General features: G+C 35.6%; 2 protein-coding genes across 2 annotated transcripts; both read right to left on the minus strand.

The window, feature by feature from the left end:
• Nucleotides 1–6,853: 6,853 nt before the first annotated feature.
• Nucleotides 6,854–8,107, minus strand: LOC127800579 (germin-like protein subfamily 1 member 11). Its single transcript, XM_052335279.1, has 2 exons — nt 7,906–8,107; nt 6,854–7,670 (listed from the first exon to the last, which is right to left on the minus strand). The coding sequence occupies exons 1-2, from the start codon at nt 8,027–8,029 to the stop codon at nt 7,132–7,134; spliced, it is 663 nt and encodes a 220-aa protein (XP_052191239.1). The 5' UTR covers nt 8,030–8,107; the 3' UTR covers nt 6,854–7,131.
• An 11,835-nt stretch (nt 8,108–19,942) lies between these two features.
• On the minus strand, nt 19,943–21,001 carry LOC127800580 (germin-like protein subfamily 1 member 13). Its single transcript, XM_052335280.1, has 2 exons — nt 20,824–21,001; nt 19,943–20,704 (listed from the first exon to the last, which is right to left on the minus strand). Exons 1-2 carry the CDS (start codon nt 20,948–20,950, stop codon nt 20,169–20,171), a joined length of 663 nt encoding a protein of 220 aa, XP_052191240.1. The 5' UTR covers nt 20,951–21,001; the 3' UTR covers nt 19,943–20,168.
• Between the last annotated feature and the right edge of the window lie 1,587 nt (nt 21,002–22,588).

A 22,588-nucleotide genomic window follows, 5' to 3' on the forward strand; every position in this document is an offset into this window, starting at 1 on the left:
AAAAATTATCTCCCCTTTTTAGGTAAAAATATTAAATAAAAATAATATTTTATTTAATTTTCAAATTGTTATGCCATGGAAAATTGGTAGGTAAAAAAAATGAGGAATTTTCATTAAAATAAAAAGATAAAAAGTTTGATCGCGGAGCTGTCCGCAAGGGCCAGATTGCGGCAATCTGACGCAAGCCAAGGCCGCGGCTAGCCTCGCGGCCAAGCTGGTTGCAAAGGCAGGCTCGCGGCAGCCAGCTGCGAGCCAAGGCCGCGACCAAGCTGGCCACAAAGGCAGGCTCACGGTAGCCTGCCACGAGCCAAGGCTAGCAGCGAGGGCCAGCCTCGTGGCCGCCTCCCCCCTTTTTTTTGGCTTTGACCCATTCAACAACTGCCACGTGTCGACACTAGCCACCCTTAAGAATCGTGCCCTATAAATACCTAACTACAAGACATTGATAGGGGGCTTCCAATTTTGGTAAAATCTAGACACTTTGAATATAGTTTTACTATTTTTGTGAATAGTCATTGGGATTCGAGACTGACTTTGGCATCAGAGGGTCTTCGCAGGGAAAGATTCTCGCGAGCCTTTTAACCCAATTTTTGAGCATCAATAGGGCCAAATCCTTAGGACGAGACCTAGCGGCGAAGGCTAAAAGCTTGCGGCACGCCAAATTGTTGTTGCCAAAATACAACAATTAAAATTTGTGAGGTGGGGTCCACTCGAGCTTGGTGTTGGGTGAATTTGGGTTGCCATAAGAGATGTCGCCTCAAGGGAGATTGCTGTTAGGATGCTCACTGCAAGGATTCACCACTAGCTTTTTCCATAAGCTCTCACCACAAGCTTTCGCAACTAGCTTTCGCCACAAGCTCTTGCCTCTAGCACTTGCCACAAGCTCTCGTTACAAGCTCTTGCCTCTAGCACTTGCCACAAGCTTTCACCACAAGCTCTCGTTACAAGCTCTTGCCACTAGCCTTTGCCACAAGCTCTTGCCACTAGCCTTAGCCACAAGCTCTCATCACAAGCTCTCGCCACTAGCCTTTGCTACAAGCTCTCACCACAAGATTTCGTTGCAAGCTTTTAGCGCTAGGTCTTGCCACAAGGATTTCGCCACAAGCTCTCATCACAAGCTCTCGCCACTGGCTGGTGTCGACACATGGCGGTTCCTAAATGGGTCAAAGCCAAAAAAAATGGGGGAGACGGCCACAAGGCTGGCCCTTATGGCCAGCCTTGGCTCATGGCAAGCTACCCGAGCCTGCCCTTATGGTCAATTGGCCGCAAGGCTGGCCGCGGCCTTGGCTCGCTATAGCTTGCGGCGAGCCTGCCCTTGTGGCCAACTTGGCAGAGAGGCAGGCCGTGGCCTTGGCTCGCGGCAAACTGCCACGAGCTGGCCCTTGCGGCTAGCTCCACGACCAAACTTTTTATCTTTTATTTTAAAGAAAATTCCTCATTTTTTTTTACCTATCAATTTTCCCTGGAACAACAATTGCCCCCCATTCTTCTGTTTTGTCTTTTAGACAAAATTGAAGAGTAACATATCAGCCAAATAGCCGGGTCTAACACCTAGACTCAATCAAGGGTTCCAAAATACCTGAAAATCTTACGCTAGCCAGGGGCTTAGGTACCAAATTATCCTCTGGGCATGCCCTTGAGAGATAGGTTCCTTTGCAGAATTCTTGCCAGGAGTCCGAGCTTGTCGGGAGGCCTAGGCGTTGGATCAGCCAAAGAGTCGGGTCTATCTTGGAGCATAGCACCGAACTTAGTCAAGGGGTCCAAGCGAGCCTACAAGCACAGCTTTCAAAGCGTCTGGTGATCCTAGGATGGATCATAGTGCATGGGCTATTGTGTTCTCCATATCCGTCTTTCAGGGTTAGCCTATTTCAGGGAATCTGGGTTTGGCCAATGGTTTGGCACGGGATTCTTGCCAGACATCCAAGTTTACCGGGAGACCTAGGCGTCAGATCTACCAAGGAGTTGGGTCTAGCTAAAAAGGCTTAGCACCCCACTCAAGTGAGGGATCTGGGTGCGTCTGCGGGCATAGGCATCTGATGTTCTGGTGATTCCGGGCCAACTCATGGTTATAGGCACCAAATTGCAACTGGATGACTCAACTCCGATAAGTGGAATCATGGCAGAATTGTCATAGGGTTGTTATCTTTTCATACCTTGGGCCAATATACCTCAGGGGATTTGGGTTTGGCCAGTGGCCTAACGCGAGATTCCTACCAGGCATTCAAGTTTGCCGAGAGACCTAGGCGCCAGATCTACCAAAGAGTTGGGTCTAGACAAAAAGGCATAGCACCCAACTCAAGCGAGTGATTTGGGTGAGTCTGCGGGCATAGGCATCGGATCATCTGGTGATCCCAGGCAACTCGTGGTCATTGGCACCAGATTGCCACTAGGCGACTTAACCTTCGTTAGTAGTCTTATGCTAGAGCTATTAGATGATCACTTCACTTCTTTTCCATCTTCCTAGGACCAGTCTACCTCAGGGAATCTGGGTTTGGCCAGTGGTCTGACACGAGATTCCTACCAGACATCCGAGTTTATTAGGAGACCTAGGCACCAAATTAACCAAGGAGTTGGGTCTAGCAAAAAAGGCACAACAATGAACTCAAGCGAGGGATCCGGGTGAGTATACGGGCATAGGCATCGGATGTTCTGGTAATCCCAGACCGACCCGTGGTCATCTGCACCAGATTGTGGCTAGGTGACTTGACCATTGGAAGCAAGCTGTGCTTAAGCCGCTATAGCTGCATGACACATACAAATAATCTGGGCTCATGGAGATTTTACGTGGTTCGGCTTATAATTTTGCCTACTCCACGGGAATATAGGGGGTATATTCTTCTATTTATCAGGGGATGTTATTACAATGAAAAATTAAAGACAATTCAGGCCTCTAGCCAGGTCAAGAAACACTTCTGATGACAGGCCTGTCTCTACGTCTCGTGTTTCGTCCCTTCCGCTAGGGTTAAAACTGGGAAGTACCTCTCGAGGTGCACTGTGCTCCAAGCTTTTCCCATCGCCATGCCTTGTGCTGTCGGTAGTGTGCACATGTTGGGGCCTAACACCTTCTAAATTTTGTAAGGTCCTTCACACTTTGGGCTGGGTTTCCCTTCCTCTTCTATTACCTTCCCCCACGTCCAAAATTTCCATTTGGATGAAAAATTGTTCTTCTTGGTCAAACAACTTAGTCACAAAATTTGGCTTTGAGAAGGCTAAGGATCTTCTAAGCGGGGCGTAGGTAGTTCTGTTTAGTAGGGTTGACGTTGCCAATCCGACTGGGAGATCCCTTACTTCCTGCGTCGTAGCTCTAAACCGCTTGATGTATTTCTTTAGGGATTCATCCGACTTCTGATGTAAACTCATTAGATATATTACACTCTTCTTCTTTGGGAGATAGACATAGAATGCATCTAGAAATTTTTTCTTCAACTGTTCGAATGATCGTATATGTCCTGTCGACAATTCAGTGAACCACTGCTGAGCTTATCCTATCAGGGAGAATGGGAAAACCCTGCACCTAGTGACCTCATTCCATCCATGTAACACGGCCATTGCGACAAAATGCTGTAAGTGTTTCTCGAGGTCCTCCCTTCCTGAGTATACCGAAAGTTGTAGCAGTTCAAACCCTGGTTGCACTAGTTGCCTTTGGAGTTCCTCTGATAGAGGGAACCCTTTTGGGGGAGTTATCTTTGGCACCATCATTACCTATTTTTTATTTTAGCACATTTTCTATGAGGCGTTAGATGTTAGACACACTGAGTGTTTCCTATTTTGCTTCATTTTGGCAAAGAGACGGGTCATAAGGGACTCTCAAGTGGGTGTTTTCTGCTGTCTCTTTGTACATGGGAGCTTTTCTTGCCCTTCTGCCATATTTCCTTCTTGAGTCTGTTATTTCAGGGACTTGGCTATTCGGTTCTAGAGTTTCGATTCTTATCCCTTGCTGAGGGGCCTTTGGAGAGTGGTCTTGGAATCTTTGATTCTCCCTCCTCATACCGATCTGTCTCATGTGGGGAACCTGAATGTCAGGCATTAGTTCACGTAACAAAGCAGTGACTCCGTGTAGTCTCCTCATATTCTCCTCATTGTTTATCCTAAGCTCATCATTCTATTGCTTTAGCTCCTCAAAATTCTTCCGCAATAGTTCATAATCTGAGAGTAAGACTGTGGGTGGAGCTATTCTTGAAGTCCCCATGAGGTTTCCATTTGGAATTGAAGACTATTCAAAGGAGTGTTGTTCCTGACTAACGGGCGCTGCATGTGGGACTTGCTTCTCTAGCCCTATCACATATCTACTCAATCCAGCTACGCCTGCTTCTCCTTGTTCTGAATGCTCCATACCCCCCTATTCTGGTTGTATGGTTGCATTCGAGCACCGGGAAGTTCCCTGAACGCACTTCGTTGTTAGGGCGTTTTATTGAAAATTTTGGTATTGTAGAGTGCCCTTGATAGGGGCCTTTTGTGGCTCTCATTCTGGTACGAGCACTCCTTCAGGTGGGGTTAGGCGGGTTCGCACAATCGGCTAATCTTGTCCCTCTCGGCATCTTGTGTTAAGATTGGTTTTTTGTTGCATTTCCCACAGACGACGCCAAATTGTTGTTGCCAAAATACAACAATTAAAATTTGTGAGGTGACGTCCACTCGAGCTCGGTGTCAGGTGAAGTTGGGTTGTCATAAGAGATGTCGCCTTAAGGGAGATTGCCGTTAGGATGCTCGCCGCAAGGATTTGCCACTAGCTTTTGCCATTAGCTCTCGCCACAAGCTTTTGCCACTAGTTTTCACCACTAGCTCTCACCACAAACTCTTGCCACTAGCCTTTGCCACAAGCTCTCGCCACAAGCCTTCGCCACAAACTCTTGCCACTAGCTCTTCCCACTAGCCTTCGCCACATGCACTCGTCACAAGCTTTTTCCACAAGCTCTCGCCACTAACTCTTGCCACAAGATTTCGCCGCAAGCTTTTAGCCTTCGCTACTAGGTCTCGCCGTAAGGATTTGGCCCTATTGATGCTCAAAAAATGGGTTAGAAGGCTCGCGGGAATCTTTCCCCGCAAAGACCCTCCGATGCCAAAGTCAATCTCGAATCCCAAAGACTATTCACATCAATTTACGAAGAATATATTAATGTTGTTGATAAAGGTATTAACTTTCGTAGCTAATTTTTTTAGCTTAAATTACAATTTAATTACGCAAATATTAATTTATTGATCTTAACAATTGTAGATTTGGAGATGTGATTTTATATCCAAGAAGTTTTGTAACTTTATGCAAGAATAAGATAACTTTATTAGAATTTATCTTTGTTTGTTGTGAAATTATCAAAAAAATATATGAATGCTATTTGTCTTTGTTTGTTGGTGTGAAATTAAACTAAAAAAACCATGGTTAAATCGAAACCGAATGGTTTGGTTATGGTTTTAAAAATTTAAAACCAAATGGGTAATGGTTTGGTTTTGGTTTTAGTAATTTAAGTTTGGTTTTGTTATGGTTTTGGCAAAAATCAAAACCAAACCGAACTACTGCCAACCCTATCTAGATGAGGATTAGAAATGGAAATGATTGTCTTTAAACCTAAAATAGGATTTGATTTAAAATTTGTCTTGCACTGCTTATTTTCCCTAAAATGCACTTCTTTTCAGTGTCTTAATTAAAAATAATATTTTAAATAGAGAAAGAATTTTTTTCAGTCTTTAATGTAATAAATAATATTAAAATAATAATAAAAAATATTTTCTATCCTTTGAGATTGGAAAGCTTTTCATCTCTAATTATATTTTTTTATTTAGAGACAGAATTTATGACCAATTTCTTATTTTTAAATAGAGAGGATAAATTTTTGTTTTTTAAATAATAAAATATATTTTTTATCTTAATTAAGAGACCAAAAATTATTTATCTTTAATCATATTCTTTTTATTTAAAGACAAAACTAGAGACGGATTCCTTATTTTTTGATAGAGACGAACTTTTCTTTATTTTTAAAGTAATAAATAATATTAAAATAATAGTACGAATACCTAATTAGAGATGAATTTATTTTAAAACTGAAAAATTAGTTTCTAATTCCTTCTTTATATTCTTCTTCAAGAGCCCTATGGGAGGACCCTAGGGAGACTCGGATCAAAAGGACCCCATGGAAAGAAAGATACCAAAGGAATCCATAGCTTCGAGTCTGCAAATCAAAGGAAACTAACCATTAATGCCCATCATTCCTCAATTAATTTAAATGAGCCGGCTAGAGACAGTGGTATCGAGGATGACAAACACCCAAAAAGGGTAGTCTTCAGCTCCATCGACCCTTCATTCTCGAGAGAAAGGACGAGAGGTACATGTGGCCAAGTCCCTTAAGACACCATAGAAAATAAGCAAACACAAGAAAAAAAGAAGGGTAAGTTCATTCTAACTTTTCTGGCTTTCCTCGTACGTTCGATCTCCATAAGGAGAAAAGTGGAGAAACAACTTTGTAGTGTCGCTTGTTACTAACTTCATCGTTAGAGGGGCATTCCCAAGTAGTCTCAAGGTAGTCTAATTGACATTTCTTTAGTGCAAGTGCACATGGGGATCAACGTAGACGTCCATCTCAACTACATTACTCTAGGTCACAACAAATTTATTGGTGACAGTTCATAGGCGTTATCATCTCCATTGCATCAGTTTAACTTCTTAAGGGAACACACTCTATATCTTTCATCATACCAAAGACTAGAATTTGTATTATGTTTAAGTTGCAAGATTGTGTAAACATTTATGTGGAGAATACATGGGTAATCATTATATTATATACTACACAAAATTTGATGTTTTCGTTATTTTATAGGCACATAGTGAGACAAACAAAAAATTATAGTTTAGAACTATTGATAGTAAGAACTTTGAACTGCCTTGTATTCATAGGTTACATAAAGCAAGATTCTATAACATTTTAGGATATATATATAGATAGACTATCATGTCATATACACGTAGGGTATATACAAGATAGTGACTAACTTATAGTTTAGAACTATTTTATTGAATCACAACAATAAGAGAATTTCAAAGAAAAGGACATTGTCCCACTTATTTATGGCATTAATTTAATTATTATTAGCAGACAAAAGGGTCCAATTAATATTTGTTTGGTTGCTGTCTCTCAAGAGTTAGAAGACTGTTTGGAGATAATCAACCACCTTTTTGTCCAGTTGAAATGCCTTGGTCAAAACATCAGGGTTAATCTTGGGATTGGACCCAAATACTGCATTCGCAATGGTAATAACCCCAGGATTTTGGCTGCTTAGACCAGCAATCGCGACAGCATTCTTAGTCTTTGCCACATTGAACTGGAAATGAATGAGACCCTCTGGAAAAACAAACACATCTCCCGGATACAGGGTCTTGGCAAAGAGACGATTTTCTGGATTGGAGGTGACAAAGCCTACATATAAGGTACCTTCCAGCACAACAATGACCTCAGTAGCACGAGGGTGCGTGTGTGGCGGGTTAACCCCAAAGGGAGCAAAGTCGAGTCGGGCCAAGGAGATAGCAAGCGTGTTAAGCCCCGGTAAGTTCATCACATTCACTGGAGTCACAGTAAAGCCAAGTTGGTTTGATGTATTTTGACGGTTAAGGAGCCCGGGAAAGAAGAAATCTTCTGCCGTAGCGAGCTTTGGGTCCTTGCAAAACTTCCCGTTCACAAACACTGCATGTGATGAAGAGAATTAGGATTGGTAAAAGTTACTAAAATTCGTAGCAGAAAGAAAAAAATAAATAAATAAAAGTCACTAAATATATATAGAGAGCAAAAAAGTCTGTCGTGATGAACCATGAAACTGAACAATATTTCATGCAGTTGGCTAGTTGATGAAGTTATATATAGTGTTATCCTATACAGTTTGAACCCATGAGAGAGAGAGAGAGAGAGAGAGAGAATGTACCTCCAAATTTCGAGTCATTAACAGCAACACAAAAGTCCTGCAATTGGCTTGGATCAGAAGCATAGGCAAGTGTTGAAGCCAAGGCCAACACAGCCATAGTTACGAAGAGGTGGGTGCCCTTCATTCTCTTGATTTAGGATCTAAATTAACAGTAACAGTAGGGAATAATCAGCGCTTTGGATTTAGAGCTTTTCTTTGTAATTTGTTTGGTTTAGATGATGGATTGGCTATTTATATATATAGACATGGAGTTCATGAATTGGTCAAACATTTTCTTGGTCCTGAATCGGGGAGGGGAGAGGACATTTTTTATTTGAATTAGGATGAATTGACATTTTCTTTCTTTTCAACTGAAACCAACATACATATCCTGATGAAGTTTTCTTCTGTGATTAGTTAACTACTTTCAGCATCAAAATTAAACGTTGATGCTGAATCATTCAATGAATAAATAATTATGTCCAGATGGATATGAATTCAGCTGAAGCTTGTTTTCAAGGATCCTCTTCGCTGTTCAAAAACTGATATTTAATATCAAATTAATTTACCCTAAATAAACCTAATTAATTAAGAGATAGAGATAGTGATACGCAATGAAATATTTTATTATTAATCATATGACTAAACCAAAATTCTGGGGCAGTTTCCGAACCAGGTCTTGGGCCTCTTTTTGAATCATTCAATGAATAAATAAATATCTCCAGATGGATATGAATTCAGCTGAAGCTTGTTTTCTAGAATATATCCTCTTTGCTGTTCAAAAACTGATATTTAAATAAAAAAATAATGAGAACTTAATCAAAATAAATAAATAAAATTAAGTACTGCAAAATAATATGATATATAATATGAATTGTCCTAAAATGCATCGCAGTAGATGTTTGAGAATTTGAAAAAAAATAAATAAATAAACGTTTGAGAGAAGATTTATTTACCAGGTCATGACTTAGCCTAACCTTGATTTATTTAGCAGGTCATGACTTAAAATCAAGTACCAGGTCATGAACTTGCATGCACTTGATTTATGTATCAGGTCATGGAGGATAGAGATCCATGGAGGATGGACATTAATAATAAAAGGTATTGTCTTATGATAATACATGGAATGAAAAATTATTATTAAATGATAAATGAAAAATATGCATTCATGATAAATATATAAAAAGGAAAATTGTAATAATTAATCACCTCTAAAGTTGGCATAATTGTAAGAACCACCCCTTTTGTTTGAAAAATAACAATAATCTCCCTTATTGTTAAACAAAGATCCTAAACTGGGGTTTAGAGATCCTAAACAATAATCTCCCCTATTATTGAATCCAGATGCATTTTGAAGTCAAATCTAGTTTAAGATGAATAACAAACCTAAACCTTAGTTTGGCGGAGAAAAGAGAATGAACCTAAACCATTTGAGCTCATCGCATAGAAAATATAGAGAGAGAGAAACTAGTGTGACAACTATCATTGTCATCGTTGGGTTACCAACTAAGAAAGAACTAAGAAGAGAGAGAAACAGATGAGAGATTTAAGAAAAGAAAGAAAGAAAAATGAAAAAGAACAAAAAAAAATTAAATATAAAGGTACTTTAAACCTTTCAAGCCTATGTTATTAGCTTTTATAATCTTCAATAATTTTTATGAGAATAGATGTCAATTAATATATGTTTTTTTTATTCAAATGACCAACTAAAGGACAAATACAAATTAAAAAGATTACTCATACATGACACCAAGCAAAAAATTAAGTAAAACAGGATTTTACCTAGAAAATGAAAGAATAATAATTGGAGAGGTTTTGAAATTTACTATTAGTAAAATAAGGGCAACTATTGTCTTGTATACGTAAATCAACTTTGTTTATTGTTTCCACTTGTTACTTAATGTAATGCACTGCTAGCTTCTTTAAGGTGATATTTATGTGTATTTTTGTCAAAAATAAAGTTGTATGTTTGCATTTAATGTTTTGTCAATATATACATCTTTGATTAGATGAAATGATTTTGTCTGGAAAGGAAAACGAAATGTATAATATCCATAAAATTGTTTAGGTTATAAATGGGATTTTATGAAGGGTATAAGTAGAATTTTTGAAAGAATGAGACTATAGGGTATACTATTGCAATTTTAGGTGACCGAATCGACCGACGGGAGTACCCAAGACCCTAGATGATTAAAGAAAATGGACTAGTATCAACGAGTGATTCGAGGTATGATTTTAGGTGTCAAAAGAAATTGGATCGGGAATGATCTTCGGTACAGTTGTGGATCAGGCTGAGAAATTGAATCGACGTAGAAAACTTCCTAAAAGTCAACAGAGTGATATGAGGACTTAGATTTTATATGTAGAACAACCCTTGAGTGATTTCGGGTTGAAACGAAAGGACTTAGGGTCAAAACGATCAACAGAGCCAAAGTGTAATTTGTTACTTTTACCAAAGAGAGGTCAAAAAGATAGTTTTTCCTAAATTTCGAGAATGAAATGAGGAGTACAAAACTTGTGGGCCTTAATGGTAGCATTGGAAATATTATGGGTGTTATGGAAATGGCCGAAATGGCATTTGGAAGAAATAAGGGGGCCAAAGTGTAATAAACCAAACTGTAGTGTGAACACTGTAAGAAAACGGCCACCACACTGCCACCACACATGGATCCTATTTTCAGTAATGAGACGGGCGATAGAGGGTTGTATACGACTCTAGGAGGCTTGGGGGCCAAACATTGGGCAATGATTGGCAGTGGGGTGGTCGATTTTTGGCTATTAAAAGGGGCTGAGGGTTTCGGATTTTTGGTACACAAATTGGCCGTGTTTTGGGGGTGTTTCTGAGTGATTTGATAAGGGGCTTTTGATCCTTGCATCAAAGGGAAGAATTCTGGAGTTTTTGGGAGGGTTTTTATCTAGTTTAGAGGCTGTTTGAAGCTTGGTCGAAGATGCGAGGCGGATGCTAGAGCCCCTCCTGCAACTGCCCGTTTGGGGAATTTTTCGATTACTTTTCAGGCACCAAGTGGTACCATTAGGATCGACTAAGGGAAGGCTTCAAAAGGGTGTGCTCAGATTAGGCATCGGAGGAGTCGCCGATGGCCGGAAGCGAGTAAAAAAATTGGCGCGTGGGCTGCACGCGCCATCTTTCACTCGCAAACATGAGTTGGGCATGTGCGACCAAGGGTATTTTTGAAATTTGTTTCAATATTTTTCTAAAATTATTTTAGGATTTATCATGTTGAAAACTTTGAAAAAATGTTTGAGGAGATAATTATTTTGGAATTATCAAGGTGAAAACTAGGAGAAAAATAGAAGAAATTATGAAAAATTAAGGAAAATGAATTTTGATGCTCCTTTAAATAAATATGATGTTTAGGGAGTGTTGAGGCTCGAGGTTGAGTATAAAGTACGGGTGTTTGAGGTTTGACACGCAAATCGAGGTCTTGCACGAAGATCGAGGCATTCGAAATACGTTCGAGGTGAGTGTTCGCCCCCAAAACTTGATTTATTGTGCGTAGTTCTATCCTAAACCTTGGTTTATTTCTACCTAAATGTTATATGATTTCATGCAAAATAGTTTTGTTGCATGCGAACGCTAACCGATAACGGATGATTTCATGTGGTAGGTCTGTCCCAAAAGTTTTTGTACATGTGCATTGTATTTTGTGCAATAGATGATGTTTATAAAATGTTGTTCATATGATTCATTGAATTGTGATATGTGGCATTGTCATGCATACTGTGTTTTTCATATGGGATGTCAGCCTAGAATGTTGTCTGGATGGTGTAGTTATAATTCCCCAAGGGTGTTGTCGGAATAATATATGTAGGTATCTTGTGTTGGTGTGCATGCTGGGATAGCCACCTAGGTTTCCGTTTTTGGCCTTATGGCTAGGGAAGTTGCACTAGAATGACTGGTGGTTCATATGGGATTTGAATTAGGATTGGGTAATGGTTCCTGAATGCTTTTGAGTGGGAACGTAATCCCTAGCGTAATTGTGGTGAGCTGGGTTCCTACGTTAATGTGACCCTCATGGGCCGGGAGTGGTAACGATTATTTTCGAGATGTTGGGGAGATGCGTTGACATTGCCCCTTTTAAGCTAGGACTATGATATGTTGATGTGTCGGTGTGTTGATATTGCCTTTAGAGAGATTGTTCTTTCCCTGTGGTAAGGTTAAGCGCTGTGAGGGATTCTCTTGGGTTAGGGCTTGTCGGGTTATGTTGGTTGTTTCATGTAACGACTCATTAGTGGGTCCATATTTTTATTGGAATTATGATTCATTATGTGTGATAAATTAGTCTCAAGAATTAGATGTTATAAATATTATGAGGTGTCTAATTTAAGGGATCAGGCTTTTAAAGAAAACTTGGGTTGAAACCATTTGTTTTGGGTTGTGTTTTATTTAAGAATGAGGTTGTGAAGCCCTTGGGCCTAAGAATATATATTGAGGTCATTGTGTTGAGCTAATGACCAATGCCCATGAGCATTAAGATTGGGGTATTTTAATTAATCAAAAAGAATGAATTGTGAAAAGTCTAATAGGGCTTAAAGTGGTTCATTGTGTGTGTGAAAAGTAAGGGTGAAATGGGAATATCATAAATGAGTTTTTATTATAAATAAGTTGTGTATATTATGGCACTACAAAAAAATTGATTTTTAATAGTGATTTTTTTGCGACGATTTTTAAAACCGCCGCAAAATACTATTTTAGTAGCGTTTTTTTAACATTTTGTGACGGTTTTTAAAAACCTTCGCAAAATACTATTTTAGCGGTAGTTTTTTTAACATTTTGCGACGATTTTTAAAAACCGTCGCAAAATTCATTAAAACATTCAACTTTGTGGCGGTTTTCAAAACACCGTCGCTAATTTTAGAAAATAATTAAATAATTAAAAAATAAAATTGAATTTAGAAGTGGTTTTTGAGAAACTGTCGCTAAATTAAAAAATAATTAAATAAATCAAAATTAAAATTAAAATACATTTGCGACTATTTTGAAAAATCGTCGCAAAATTCATGAAAAATTTAATTTAGCGACGGTTTTTGAAAATCGCCGCTAAATTAAAAAAAATTAAATAATTTATAATTAAAATTAAATTAACATTTGATGTGGTTTTTAAAAACCACCACAAAATTCATTAAAAAATTTAATTTAGCGGCAGTTTTTAACTGTCGCTAAATTTAAAAATAATAAAATAATTTAAAATCAAAATTAAATAATTCAAAATTAAAATTAAATTGAATTAAATTAATAAAAAGAAATATAAAATCATAAGAAGAAATTGAAAATTTAATTTAAATTAATTGTAAAATCTTTATATATATAAAAGTAGGTTAGTCTTGAAAAAAGAAATTTTCTCCCAAAACTTGCATTAATTAATGATTTCCAGTTAACACTTATTGTATTAATAATTTACATTTTGTAATTTACATTAATAATTTAAAATTTTCAATTATTTTGAAATAAAAAGTAGTAATAAAATTTTTCCCAAAAACTTGCATTAATGATTTGCATTTAGTTCTTATTGCATTAATAATTTACATTTTGTAATTTGCATATTTATATATATAAAAGTAGGATAGTCTTGAAAAAAGAATTTTTCCCCCCAAAACTTGTATTAATGATTTGTAATTAATACATATTGTATTAATAATTTATCTCCAAAACTTGCATTAATGATTTGCATTTAGTACTTATTGTATTAATAATTTACATTTTGTAATTTGCATATTTATATATATAAAAGTATGATAGTCTTGAAAAAAGAAATTTCCTCCCAAAACTTGCATTAATTAATGATTTGCAATTAACACTTATTTTATTAATAATTTACATTTTATAATTTGCATTAATAATTTAAAATTTTCAATTGCTTTGAAATAATAAGTAGTAATAAAATTTTCCCCCAAAACTTGCATTAATGATTTGCATTTAGTTCTTATTGTATTAATAATTTACATTTTGTAATTTGCATCTTTATATATATAAAAGTAGGATAGTCTTGAAAAAAGAAATTTTCCTCCAAAACTTGCATTAATGATTTACAATTAATACTTATTGCATTAATAATTTACATTTTGTAATTTGCATTAATAATTTAAATCATTCAATTGCTTTGAAATAATAAGTAGTAATAAAATTTTCCCCCAAAACTTATATTAATGATTTGCGTTTAATATTTATTGCATTAATAATTTACATTTTGTAATTTGCATTAATAATTTAAATCTTTCAATTGTTTTAAAATAATATGTACTAATTATTGTAAAATTAATAATAAATTTTAAATATACAAGTTTTTTAATGCTAATTGTTTTGTATTAAATTTACATAAGTTTTATGAGAAATATTAATAGACAACTTAAACTATTAATTAAATCATAGAAAATTATCTATTTATTTAAAATATTATATTTATATCTTTATTCTATGTATATTTATATAATGTTAAAATATGATAGTTAAATAAAATATTTTGTCAAGTCTCAATCAATGGTGAATTTTTTCCCTCAAAAACTTGTATTAAATCAAAGGTAGTGATTAATTAATTATTAATTACTTTAATAATTATATTCTAGTCTTGAAAATGTGATGTCTTAACAAATTCATAAAAAATTATTTAAGGTTGTCAAATACTAGGGTTTTTCAATGCTAATTAATATTTAAGTTATCACATTTTTAAGACTATGGAAGAAATCAAAATTAATTTTTTTTAAATTTTGTTATTATTGAAAAAACTTATTCTTACTCATATTTAAGAGTTTTAATTTATATTTATAATTATAATATAATAAATAGAAAATAACAAACGTTTTTAAGTGGAAATATTTATTTATAAATAAATATAATATAATAAAAAAAATTATAAGTATTTTCTCAAGTGACCTATTTAATATGTTAATTATTCTTTAATACATTGAATGATAATATATTGAATTAAAAGTGTTCTCTATTAGTATATTGAATAGTGAATAATTAAGTAAACTTAAATTTTTTCAACATGATTAAAGATTAAAAAAAAATTATAAATATCAATTCTATTAAAATTATTTAAAATAATAAATTTATTTTTTTATTTTTAAATTAAACTCTCCCATATATCACACGGATTCACCACTAGTTAATTAAAAATTTAATTTGAAAAATTAAAATAAAAATAAATTTAACAAAATTTTAATAATTTTTAAAAATATATAATTTTTTTTTATTTTTAATCAATTAATTTTGTTAATTTAATTCAATTAATTTATTTTTAATTTATTCCTTTACTCTTTTAAAAAATAATAAATTAATTATTTTTTTTAATTTATATTAAAAAATATAAAATATAATTCTGAAAAGTAGTGGTTGTTTTGGTATATAATTTATATATGCGGTTATATAACAAAGGGGCTTGACAGATTAGATGGTCGCGTGCACGTTCACAGTGGAGGTCGCGGGTTCGAAACTGGGGAAGGGGTGGTAAGGGGACATGCGGGCACGTGGCTGCGCGGGCATAGGTTATTTTAATTTTAGTGGCAGTTTTTGAAACCACCGCTAAAATTAAAATTTTTAATCTTTTTTATAATTTTCACGGCGGTTGAAAAACTGCCATTATATATTTTATAAACCATCGCTAAATCACTAATTTTGCGACGATTTTAAAACCGCTACAAAAATTATGATTAGCGGCGGTTATTCAGCAGTTGGTTAAAACCGTCGCTAAATGCTTCGCGACGGCTGATTTAGTGGCGGTTTTGAAAATCGCCGCTAAATACTAGTTTTTTTATACTATGGAGTAAAAAGGAAAAATGAAAAAGAAAAGAAAAAAGGCAAAAAGACCAAAATGGGTCTAATGAGTTGTGGTGTGAGTGTAAAAGAGATGGGCAAAGTTGTAATTTGGCCAAGGGGGTGGTTAGAAAGCTGATTGGCGCCCATCCCTCTCCTATGCTTCTTTCTTTTCCTTGTCTTTTTCTTTTTCTTCCCTCTTCTCCCGATCGGCCATCCTTTTCTTCTTTTTCTTCTTTCTTTCTTCTTCCATTGTCAATCTCCATTGAAGTTTCAAAGGAGGAAGTTGCAGTTGGTTGTTCTTCTTTTTGGACCAAGCATCGTTAAGGCAAGTTCTTCTTGCATTTCTTTTTGGTAATGCAAGTTATTATTCCTTCTGTGTTGTTTCCGTGCAAGTTCATATTGATCTTCCTTGTTAATGCGAGCCTTGGTTCTTTTCCTCTTGGGTCAAGTTGATTTCCTTTTTGGTTCCTTTGTTTTTGAATCTTCTATTTTATTAGAAGATCTAATCATCAGTTTATATTGATTGGTGGATTATTTTCTCATTTCCTTAACTTAGTGTTTTATCATTGGTGGGTCTTTTTGAGAGTTTTCGTTAGGGTCTAGTTCACCCTAAATTCTCAAAGGAATGACACTTGATTGATTAGGAATGTTAGAGAAGCAAGGTTTGGTGTATCTTACTTGGGATATTGAGTTTTGTGGGTTATCATTGTTATTTTTATGTTTCAGGCCTCTGTTAGTCGACCAAGTATGTATTTTGTTCTCTGTTAGTCGACCAAGCATTTCTGTCGGTCGACCAAGTATGTGTTTTACTTTCTGTTAGTCGACCAAATATTTCAATCGGTCAACCAAGTGTTTTAGTTGGTTGACCAAGTGGGTAATTTAAGCTTCTGTTAGTCAACCAAGTGTTTTAGTCGGTCGATCAAGTGGGTAATTTAAGCTTATGTTAGTCGACTAAGTGTTTTTACTCGGTCGACCAAGTCCCTATTTGTCGACTAAGTCTTCTTCATCGGTTGACTAAGTCTCTAGTTGGTTGACTAACTCTTTCATTCGGTCAACCAATAGAATACATTGATTCTTTCTTTTTGGTCCAATTCATTTCTAATGCTTGTAATTCTTTCCCAAAGCTCTTGTGATGTTTTAGTTGGCTTCAAAATCATTTCGGGGATATGTAGGTGTTCCAAAAAATGGGGAAGTTAATTAATGGTGCGAATTAAAAATGAAAATCATGAGCTTTTAATGGTGAATTCATGTAATCAACTTGTTTTCCTTGAGAAATGGTATGAAAATGAATCCCAATGAATAATGCTAAATCACGTGATGAAAATACCATTGGCTCATGTGAGGATATAATCTTGAAATGCCTAAGTGCACATGATGATTATGATGAGAACATTTCTAATAACGAAGGATGTTGATATGTTTACTTGAAAACCTTCATGAGCATTGCATGGAATTATTATTTATGGTATGGAAATGAATCTCAATGAATGATGTTAAATCATGTGATGAAAATATCATTGGCTCATGTGAGAATATAATCTTGAAATGTCTAAGTACGCATGATGATTATGATGAGAACATTGTTAATAATGAAGCATGTTCGATATGTTTACTTGAAACCTATATGAGCATTGCATGATATTATTATTTGCGCACTTATTATTTTGCGCGGCGGCTATGTACCGTGGGGGTGAGAAAATGATATCCTAAAGAGCGTCTGACGCGGGTAAGGTGGCCATAAACCAGGTAGGCGATGCTCAAGCCAAGTGAATGGCTAAATGATTTTTCTATGTATATGTATGCATGCATGTGAATGAGAGGCCTTGAGGGCCGATACGCTACATGGAAAATTATATATTCATGAGAAATGAAATGATGCATAATGACAATGGCATGGGAATGAGCATAATGGTTGAGAAATGAAATATGCATGAAATGCATAATGACAATGGCATGGAAATGGTCATAATGATTGAGAAATGAAACGATGCATGAAATGCATAATGACGATGGCATGGGAATGATCATAATGATTGAGAAATGAAATGATACATGAAATGCATAATGACAATGGCATGGGAATGATAATAATGATGGGATCTAATGGGAAATGCTACTCGTACTTGGGAAGTCGGGTTTATTCCTTTTTGGTTTATCCATGCCTTGACTCTATTGCTTTATTTTCTGTAATATATACTTGCTGAGCCTTGTGACTCACCTTGTTTATTCCTATCATTCTAGGTAAGGGATAAGTTATTCCTGAGGGTGAGTCCAATGAGGCTAGAGCCGAGTTTAGTTGTGTACAGAGATGTCCCAGCCTCAAGATCTATGAGTGTAATGTTGAGGGCAAGAGATAGAGGGTTCGATTTGTTGTTAGAACCTTAGTGCCCCTTTTATTTAAAAAATGTATGGGCGGTAAGCCCAAGATGATAATGTAAAAAGTGTGTAATATTTATTTTGAGCTCCTATTGATAGTGAACAAATGTGGAGATGTTTATTTTGGCTCTTGATGATCAGTGAGCAAGTAAATAAAAAAAAAATTGGTGATAAATCCGAGTTATTATTTCTGTACCCATTTTGTAACGACCTCCTTTCGGATTTCCTATACTAGCGGGATTATCCGGGAGAGGGCCACTACATTTCATGTCTTGCATTCATTCATGAAAACGTGTTTTGAACTCTCACTTAGATGATTCATCATCTAATATGGACTTTGTCCCTAAAATATTCAACGTTCCAAGTGAAAGCAATAGTGCAAAAGGGAAAGGGATTGCCGAGGAGTTACAGCGATTAGTAGATAGTATATAGTAAGTCGTTTTCAATTATGTTGTTTATTTTAATGACATCATGTAAAACGCTGGTTTAACTTTTAAGTTATGAGTAAGATGGTTTTGATTGTATACCATTTGAGGTTTCAATCTAACTTCTGCATTTGAGGTGAATTACCTGTCTTAGTTTATTAATGATTTTATAAGTTGATATACTGAGAAAGTGTAACAGAATCTTTGGTGATCGATTTATGTGTGAAGTTTTTGTTGAAAAAAGAAAATATCCCTGAAATCTTATGTTATCTAATGCCCTAGGAGAGCGAGGTGTTACAAAATGAGAATAGAATGACTATTTCATTTTATCGCTATGATTGATACGACCAAAAATCAAATAATCATTTCATTGCACTATTATGTTTGGTTTCTCTTCATTTTGATTGAATGGAATTGATAAATTTGTTAACTTAAGAGGGGGTGAATTAAGATTTTTCACCTTTTTGAAAAATTAAACTTAAATAAATGAATTTGAGATAAATATGCAAGGAAGGTAAGAATACAACACACTGGACTTAAAGTGGTTCAGCTATAAAACTTAGTCCACCACCTTAGTTCACAACCAAGGATTTTGCAAACACACAAGGTGTATATTATCAAAGGAGTTAGGAAGAATAGACCAAATAATAAGGCAGTAAAAAAACGTCTTTATTCCCAAAGATCCTGGCCTCCACATCAGATCTCCCTTGTTTAGATCCTAGGCCCATGATTCTCGGATGTTAAAAGTAAAGTAAGATCGTTACGAGGCAAGTAGCGTAGTTCAAAAATTTTCAATCTTAACTCAATCCCGGCAATTGGATCAACGCCGAAATTAAATCATTCACATACAAATAAAATAAATCTAACCTTTAAATTTTTGAGTCGTTTGCGGATTCAAGCGGTCCAAGCGTCTTGCCTCTAACTCGTGAAACGCGGCATGGCGTCCGTTGACAAGGAGAGCGGAATAGGAGTGCTAGCATTTTTTCTTTATTGTGGCTTGTGTATGGACCATATAAAATAAGCAAACACAAGAAAAAAACAAGGGTAAGTTCATTCTTTCTAACTTTTCTGGCTTTCCACGCACGTTCGATCTCCGTAAGGAGAAAAGTGGAGAAACAACTTTGTAGTGTCCCTTGTTACTAACTTCATCGTCAGAGGGGCATTCCCAAGTAGTCTCAAGGTAGTCTAATTGACATTTCTTTAGTGCAAGTGCACATGGGGATCCACGTAGGCATCCATCTCAACTACATTACTCTAGGTCACCACAAATTTATTGGTGACAGTTCATAGTTGTTATCATCGTCATTGCATCAGTTTAACTTCTTAAGAGAACACACTCTATATCTTTCTTCTTACCAAAGACTAGAATTTGTAAAAAGTTTAAGTTCCAAGATTGTGTAAACATTTATGTGGAGAATACATGGGTAATCATTATATTATATACTACACAAAATTTGATCTTTTCGTTTTGTTATAAGGCACATAGACAAACAAAAAATTAATTTTATTATCGGATCACAACAAAGAATTCCAAATAAGAACACTAGTATTCTATGAACCCACTTATTCATGACAACCTTAACTATTGGCAGACTTTAGACATGTTGCCTGCTTAATTTTCAAGCAATAGACAGGTATGTGGGTTCTTTTATTTTTTTAAGGAATAAATCAAAGGTTCAATTTTTGTCCGATTGTTGTCCAACCAAGAGCTAGAAATGGGCTTGGAGATAGTCAACCACCTTCCTGTCCAGATGGAATGCCTTGGTTAGAACATCAAGGTCAATCTTTGGATTCGACCCAAACACATTATCTGCGATTTGAATGACCCCAGAATTTTGGCTGCTTAGACCAGCAATTGCAACGGCATTAGTCTTTGCCACATTAAGCTGGAAGTGAATGAGACCCTCTGGAAACACGAAAACATCTCCCGGATAGAGTGTTTTGGCAAAGAGACGATTTTCTGGACTAGAGGTGATGAAGCCAACATACAAGGCACCTTCTAAGACAACAATGGTCATGGTTGCGCGAGGATGTGTCTGTGGCGGGTTAAGCCCGTTGGGAGCAAAGTCGAGGCGCGCCAAGGAGATACCAAGCGTGTTAAGGGCTGGTATTTGCATCACATTCACGAGAGTCACAGTTGAGCCGAGCGGGTTTGCTGTACTTTGCCGCTTAAGGAGCCCAGAAAAGAAAAAATCTTTAGCTGTAGCTAGCTTCGGGTCCTTGCAAAACTTCCCATTCACAAACACTGCATGAAGAGAAACGACATTGGTCCTTGAGTAAGCACTAACCAGCCATACAATGGAAGGCTATACAATTTCATGAGATGAGAGAAAGGGAGAAAGAGAGATAGAGAGTACAACATACCACCAGATTTGGAGTCATTTACAGCAACACAAAAGTCTTGCAAAGGGCTGGGGTCTGATGCATAAGCAATAAGTGTTGAAGCCAAGGCCAACGCTGCCACCGTTACAAACAAGTGAGTTCCCTTCATTTTCTTGATTCTAAGATCTTAAATCAGTTACCAAGTCTGCCACCGTTACAATAAGTGTTTGGTTTAGATGATTTAATCTAATTACTAGCCATCTATTTATAGACACAAAATTCTTGAATTGGTCGAGGTTTTGTGGGTTTGGACCATGAGATTTGCCAAGTCTCTCAACAGAGAGCATTTTTAATCAATTAATTCAAGGGTGAATTGTTCTTTAACAACCTTCTGGATTACTTAAAACTTGAAGGACCGATGAACTGTTCTTTAATCAATATCTAATTAATAGTTACCAAGTCTTTGATTGGGAAAACCCTAATTTAAGTTTATTCACATACCTGAAATTAATTTTAGGCAAGCGAAACTATATATATATATATATATATTTAAATCTCTTAATATAAGTATTTAAAAAAATGTATTTATACAAATATATTAATTTAATATATTAATTTGTAAACTATATTATCTAAAACGTATAAAATATAATTTAAATAAATGACAACAGAGAAGTTGCAAACTCCTACACTTTTCATTCAATATCACAATTAAATAACTAGTTCTTTATTAAATTTAATAAATAATATATAATTCTCGTCGTCTCGCCATTGTACTCTCCTTTGCATCATCATCATCATCATCATCATCATCATCATCATCATAGTCACTCACTGTCGCAAGTCGCTGTTAGGCCGTTGATAGTCTCATCTACAAATGTGACCCTTCATCTTGTTTGCATTTCTGTGCACTCTATAATCTTATTTGCGTGTGTTCTTTCTTCCTTAACTATATTTTTGGTAGAGATGTTGATGCTAGTTATTTATTTATTGTTCTTGTGGTTGGAACACAATAATAAATTTAATGTCTAAAAATATAATTGAGATAAAAGTAAAATTATCTATAGATATACACATAAAATTATATCCTAATTAAAAGGTGAATTTAAATCTATAAATAGGTACACATGTCACATGGAATTTAACACAAAATGTGTGTCAATATCTCTTTTATACTACTAATATTTGGTTAGTGATTTTTTTTCTTTTTGCCTGTGATTTTTTTCGATTTGAATTTTTCATGTAAAATTCTATATTTGTACGTGCGTGGTTTATTAGTTTGATTGTAGTTTGTTGCCTATCCAATTTTATAACAAAATGGTATTAGAGCTATTGGATCAAACGTTTGACAGATCTCAATCTTGGATATGAAATTTCAACTAGAACACAGGCTGCCTTTAACACCCCACTTTCTTAGGGCGTTAGATAACGTAAAATTTTGGGGATATATTTTTTTTCCAATAAAAACTCAACTCATAAATCATTCACTGACAATCTCGTTACACCTTCTCAGTATATCAACTCAGAATCATTAATAAACTAATATAGGTAAATCATCTAAGATGCGAAACCTAAATCGAAACCACAAATGGTATATAACTGCCACCATTTCATTCATGACTTAAAAGTCGAACCATCATTTTACATGACGTTATCAAAATATATAACATAATTGAAAACGGCATAGTATAAACTATTTACTAATCGTCGTCGCTCATCGGCAATCCCTTTCTCTTTTACATCGCTGCTTTCACCTGAAGCGTTTGAATATTCTAGGGATATAGTTCAAATTAGATTATTAATCATT

Source organism: Diospyros lotus, chromosome 4 (assembly GCF_014633365.1).
Source record: "Diospyros lotus cultivar Yz01 chromosome 4, ASM1463336v1, whole genome shotgun sequence".
Taxonomy (NCBI): domain Eukaryota; kingdom Viridiplantae; phylum Streptophyta; class Magnoliopsida; order Ericales; family Ebenaceae; genus Diospyros; species Diospyros lotus.

Excerpts from the sequence above, each read along its gene's own strand:
- LOC127800580 (XM_052335280.1), bottom strand. The coding sequence starts at position 20,950 with ATGAAGGGAACTCACTTGTTTGTAACGGTGGCAGCGTTGGCCTTGGCT. Across the intron at positions 20,705-20,823 it reads AAATGACTCCAAATCTGGTG|TGTTTGTGAATGGGAAGTTT; the intron begins GTATGTTGTACT and ends CTCTTCATGCAG.
- LOC127800579 (XM_052335279.1), bottom strand. The coding sequence starts at position 8,029 with ATGAAGGGCACCCACCTCTTCGTAACTATGGCTGTGTTGGCCTTGGCT. Across the intron at positions 7,671-7,905 it reads TAATGACTCGAAATTTGGAG|TGTTTGTGAACGGGAAGTTT; the intron begins GTACATTCTCTC and ends CATCACATGCAG.